This window comes from Pogoniulus pusillus, chromosome 15, assembly GCF_015220805.1.
Source record: "Pogoniulus pusillus isolate bPogPus1 chromosome 15, bPogPus1.pri, whole genome shotgun sequence".
In the NCBI taxonomy this organism is placed as follows: Eukaryota; Metazoa; Chordata; class Aves; order Piciformes; family Lybiidae; genus Pogoniulus; species Pogoniulus pusillus.
The window spans coordinates 28,072,873-28,079,041 of NC_087278.1; the positions used below are offsets into that span (position 1 = coordinate 28,072,873).

The window sequence follows — 6,169 nt, forward strand, 5'->3', positions numbered from 1 at the left end:
CTCTCTTCTAATCTCTGTATTTTAGCTATATGCTGCAGTGAATCAGTCTTGTGCTTTTATGAAATAATTTTATTCACAAAACTGCTTATTATCCCTGAAACAGCTTACTGATTATATTAAAGCTTTAGGACTGTCTAAAAATAATTATTTCAGTACTACATGAGTAATGCATTTACATTTGAGCAAGTGCTTAATTTCAGGCCTTCACACTCAGCTATTTGGTTTTAATGACAAACTGTTGTGTAATATCTGAATAGATACATTATTGTCTGCAATTATTAATGTCATAGCACAAAATTCTACAGTGGGGACTGAAAAATAAATGTTGGTTAGATTACTTCTTTAAATAACAGAAGTTATAATTCTAATAGAAGTGTGATTAAAGCAGAATGACTAACATCTCTGTTGCTGAATATAATAATGCTATAACCTTCCATTCTTTCAACTCCCTTTAGATACTTTCTTGAACGTTTTCACAACTCTTGGAATCTCAAAACTGGACCTGAAGGTTTACCCTAGTTTTATACAGCCATAATTAAAAGATTAGTATCTCATTTTGACATTAAGTGCTGAGATCTTCAAGTCTGAGATAATGTAATAATTTTCTTTGTAGGAGGACTCCCAGCCCCTATTTATTTTGGTGCCTTGATAGATGAGACCTGCTTGAAATGGGGGACAAAATCCTGTGGGGGATCTGGATCCTGCCGGGTATATGACACAGAAGCATTTAGGTGAGCTGAACTCTTCAGTAAGGCACTGGAAAAGCTGGCTTCTGAGGTGGCTTTGAGCACCAAGCACAAAGATATATTTTTCCTGTGTCAAATGATTATGGTACCATTGATCACCACTCTTGCAGCTCTTGTAATGAGTTCCTAATCCACCGCACTGTCTGCTCTTCCATCCCACACTTCTTGAGCTTGCTTACTAGAATATCATGGGAGTTGGTGTCAAAGGCCTTGCTAAGGTCAAGATAGACTACATCCACTGCTCTTCCTGAGTTCAGTTATGTCATCATAGAATGCTATCAGGTTAGTCAAGCATGACTTCCCTTGGTAAATCCATGCTGACTACTCCTGATAACCTTCTTCTCTTCCAAGTGCCTTGAAATGCCCTCCAGAAGGAGACACTCCGTCATTTTTCCAGGAATGGAGATGAGACTGACTGGTCTACAGTTCCATGGAACCTCTTTCTTGCCCTTTTTGAAGACTGGAGTGACATTGACTCTTCTCCAGTCCACAGGCACCTCTCCTGTCTGCCGTGATTTGGCAAAAATGATGGAGAGTGGCAGAGTGATAACATCAGCCAGTTGTCTCAACACCCTTGGGTGCATCCCATCAGGGTACACGGACTTATGAATGTTCAATTTGCATAATTGATCCCTAACCCAGTCTGCACTAACCAGTGGGGATCATTCTCTCCTCCAGGCTTCCTCTCCTTCATCCAGGGTCTGGAGTGCACAGGGGAATTCAGCCCTAGGTGTAAAGACCGAAGCAAAGACTGCATTCAGCAACTCTGCCTTCTCTTCATCCTCAGTTTTCAAGGCTGCCTCCTCGTTCAGCAGTGGCCCCACACCTTCCCTATTCTTCCTTTTTATACTGATATATTTGAAGAAGCCTTTCTGGTTCTCTTTTACTTCTTCTGCCAGCTTCAGTTCCAAGAGGGCTTTGGCCTTCCTTGTTGCCTTCTTACATGCCCTGACAAAGTTGTAGTTCTCCCAAGTGACAAATCCCTTCTTCCATGAATTATAAAATTCTTTCTTCCCTGATATTTCCTTCAGGAGCTCCTTGCTCAGCCATGCAGGTCTCCTAGCATGCCTACCTGATTTTTTACTCAGCAGGACATACCTAGCTTGGGCTTGGAGGAAGTGTTCTTTAAAAATTAACCAAATTTCCTGGGCTCCTTTACCCAGAGCCTTAGCCCATGGGATTTCTGAAAGCTTGTTCCTGAAGGGCACAAAGTTATCTCTGCAGAAGTCCAGGGCTGTAATTCTACTTGTTATTCTGATTCTACCCTGTAGAATATTAAACTCCACCATGTCATGATCACTGTCCCCAAGGCTGTTCCCGACCTTAATGTCCTCAACCAGTCCCTCTTTATTAGTTAATACAAGGTCTAGCAGTGTACCTCTCCTTGTTGGCTCCTCTACTACCTGCATCAATAAATTATCATTGATACACTGCAAAAGCCTCCTGGACTGGCTGTGTCTGGCTGTGTGATCTTCCCAGCAAATATCAGGGTGATTTAAGTCACTCATGAGTACCAAGGAGTTAGCTCTAGAGGCTACCTCCAGTTGTCCTGTAGAAGACCTCATCAACATCTTCCTCCTGGTTTGGTGGTCTATAGTAGATGCCCACAACAATTTCATCTCCTTTCCCACATCCCTTAATTCTTACCCACAAGCTTTCAACCTGTTTTGCCCTCCCTCCTTGGATAGATCTCAGTACATTTCAGTTGTTCTCACACATAGAGAGCAACTCCCCCACCTCATTTTGCTGATCTATCCTTCCTGAACAGTACATAGCCATCTGTGACAACATTCCAGTCATGGCAGCTGTCCCACCATGTCTCAGCAATGGCAATTATATCACAGTTATTCAGCCTAATGCATATCTCCAGCTCCTCCTGCTTATTCCTCATGCTCTGTGCATTGGTATATAAGCATTTCAGAAAGGGAGTTAATCTGTTTGCTTTCACTATTAGAGTTTGACCATTCCCAGCCTCTTCCATGGCCACCAATCTAGCAGTAAGCTCTGCATGTACTGATTCCTCGTTACTTGATTCCTGTGGTCTATCTCTGTTAGACTTAAAGAGTTCTTATGTGTCCCCAGCATGCTTCAAGGCAACAGGCTGAAGGCTCTTGTTAGCCTCCCACCCTGATGTGCCATCTCTTGCATCCTCTCCAGCACATAAATCATTGTTATCTACTTCCCCTGAGATAGCACTGGAGCTGACACATCACCCCACAATTATCTCAGGCTTGCTTATAGTAAGCCTGGCTTTCACCCTCCCCTCCTTCCAACCTACTTTAAAGCATGATTAACGAGTCCAGCCAACCCCTGCGATATAAATCTTTTTTCATTTGGAGAGCTGTTCACCCCATCTGCTGCCAGCAGACATGGTGTCATGTGGGGAGACCCATGGCCAAAAAAAGCCAAAATCCTGCTGGAGGCACCAGTCTTGAAGCCAAGAGTTGAGCAGGTGAGTCCTCATTCTTTCTGGGTTAGTCACTTCAACAGGGAGCATAGAAGAGAATATTACCTGTGCACCCACTTCCTGAACCAGTTGACCCAAGGCCCTGAATTCTCTCTTTATAGCCTTTAATTTTCTTTCCTCAAGGTTATCATTGCCTATCTGGAAGGTTAACAATGGGTAGTAATCTGTGGGCTGTACCAGGCAGGGAAGCCTACTTACCACATCCTTGACCTGGACCTTCAGTAGACAGCAGACCTGCCTTTGGAGTGGGTCAGGTCTGTGTATTGGGCCTTCTGTTCCCTTCAAAAGGGAGTATCCTATAACAACGACTCAATGTTTGCATGGTGGGCTTAGGCTTCCTTAATTTTGGGAATTCCTCCAAGCCAGATGATTCACCTTCCTTGATGGTTAGTTGTACCTGCAGGACAACAAACCTGTTCTGCAAGAGCAACTGGGGAGCACTGTTAATAACTGAAGTAATACTCCCACCACATCGGGTGGGGACTTGTTGCCACAATCCCTTGTTGAGGGAGTACAGGGAGTCTGGGGGCTGGGAGGTGGACAAGGAAGGAATTTGTTTACTGCCTTGACCATGGACTTGCCTCTGCTCCCTCTTTTCCTTTGAGTTACCAGCCTCAATCTGACAGGAGATGGATTCAGGGGATACTTGACCCTCAGTATCTTTTAATGGGTAATCCTTCAGGGCTGCCAGGGCCTGGCACCACCTGTCTATCTCATTTTCTGCTTCCCTGAGGTTGTTTGCTTGCTGTCTCCTATTTCTCAAAATGTGGAACAATACCTGGATTATACTGCCAAAGGAGATGCTGGTTGTGCCACAGTACATTTGATATCTTACTTGGTTCTACTCAGAACAAGCTTTATGAAATAATAATAGCTTTTCCTATTTTTTTTTCCTAGAAATGTTTATCTTGGCCTCATTGCAGGACTACGGGCAGGATGCTGTCTCTTATACATAGTGCTCTCTGTTTTAATAATGAAACACTTCAAACCAAATGGCATAGAGATGACAGATATGAAAACTAAGCAGAGATCAACAGGCAAAGAACCACCTAGTGCCAACAAAAAAGAAGTGCTTCCTGGTTCAAGAACCTCAGTGGACAGCGAGGAAACTTTTATGTAAAGAAGAGGCAACGTCTTTTCAACTTTACCTATGCTTCATTTTTTTTCTAAGCACAACAGGAGTCTAATTACTGACTTTAACAGCTAATTTACATTTTTGGGGCTCCAAAAAATGTCTATGAAGCATTGACTGTTAATTTGCTTTGCCCTATCCTTTTCCTCTCTATATTTGAAACAATAAGGGGAAAAGATTTTTGAAAATTTAGGATCTCTCCCACCCTTTTACTCTCAGTTCCTTCCTAGATCAACAGTAGGTCTAGCCAAATTTTTCAAAGTGACATATAATTGATTGTGATTGAAAAATTAAAAAGAAGAAATCCCTGATAAGTTTCTTTTCCATTTTCCGCCAACTTTATTTAATTTTTTCTTGCTCTGTATTTAGTCCTACAGATGTAAATGTCCCAATCGATCTGATGGCCGTTGAGCATGGTTCATGACCAGAGGTCTGTGTTTCAGACTGGGTCCCATGGAACATGCTCAGGCAAGAGCACTAGGGTCATCAGTGAATGCTCTCTGAACAAGACCTGGGTAACAACTCTGGGGTTTGGCTTGATCAAACTACACAATCAAAATTGAAGGCAAACAAAAGAAAGAGATGTATTAATTTTGCAGCACGTTTCAGTGTTGAGTTTGAGTAAACTTACTCCAAACTGATGCAATAAAGTGATAAATGTTGACATTTCTTTGGGTTTTTTTTTGTTGTGTATGTATGTGGCCACTTCTATCCTGATTTCTGTACATTGTTTTTTACATTATGGGTTTTTTGATGAGAATCATAGAATCATAGAATCATAGAATCAACCAGGTTGGAAGAGACCTCCAAGATCATCCAGTCCAACCTATCACCCAGCCCTAACCAATCAACTAGACCATGGCACTAAGTGCCTCATCCAGTCTTTTCTTGAAGACCCCCAGGGACGGTGCCTCCACCACCTCCCTGGGCAGCCCATCCAATGGGAAATCACTCTCTCTGTGAAGAACTTCTTCCTAATATCCAGCCTATACCTACCCTGGCACAACTTGAGACTGTGTCCCCTTGTTCTATTGCTGGTTGCCTGGGAGAAGAGGCCATCCCCCACCTGGCTACAATGCCCCTTCAGGTAGTTGTAGACAGTAATAAGATCACCCCTGAGCCTCCTCTTCTCCAGGCTAAACAGGCCCAGCTCCCTCAGCCTCTCCTCATAGGATTTGTGCTCCAGGCCCCTCACCAGCTTTGTTGCCCTTCTCTGGACATGTTTCAGCACCTCAACATCTTTCTTGAATTGAGGGGCCCAGAACTGGACACAGCACTCAAGGTAAGGCCTTACCAGTGCTGAGTACAGGGGAAGAATAACCTCCCTTGTCCTACTGGCCACACTGTTCCTGATGCAGGCCAGGATGCCATTGGCTCTCTTGGCCACCTGGGCACACTGCTGGCTCATCTTCAGCTTACTATCTATCAGTACCCCCAGGTCCCTTTCCTCCTGGCTGCTCTCCAGCCACTCAGTCCCCAGCCTATAGCGCTGCTTGGGGTTGTTGTGGTCAAAGTGCAGAACCTTGCACTTGGCCTTGTTAAATCTCAACCTATTGGCCTCTGCCCACCCATCCAGCCTGTCCAGGTCCCTCTGCAGGGCTCTCCTACCTTCCAACAGATCAACACCTGCTCCTAGCTTGGTGTCATCTGCAAACTTACTGATGATGGACTCAATGCCCTCGTCCAGATCATCAATAAAGATATTGAACAGGACTGGGCCCAGCACTGATCCCTGGGGAACACCACTAGTGACTGGCTGCCAACTGGATGTGGCACCATTCATCACCACTCTCTGAGCTCTGCCATCCAGCCAGTTCTTGATCC

General features: G+C 44.2%; 1 protein-coding gene across 3 annotated transcripts in view; it reads left to right on the forward strand.

Annotated features, from left to right (window-relative positions):
• The window catches only part of LOC135182139 (solute carrier organic anion transporter family member 1C1-like), a 29,557-nt gene extending 24,546 nt beyond the window's left edge, over positions 1-5,011 (forward strand). For all 3 annotated transcript variants that reach the window (XM_064156002.1, XM_064156004.1, XM_064156003.1), the window contains exons 14-15: positions 614-731; positions 4,111-5,011. In XM_064156002.1, the coding sequence (XP_064012072.1) occupies positions 614-731; positions 4,111-4,333 (341 nt within the window). In that variant the 3' untranslated portion in view covers positions 4,334-5,011. The remainder of the gene's footprint in view (positions 1-613; positions 732-4,110) is intronic.
• The last annotated feature ends 1,158 nt before the right edge of the window (positions 5,012-6,169 follow it).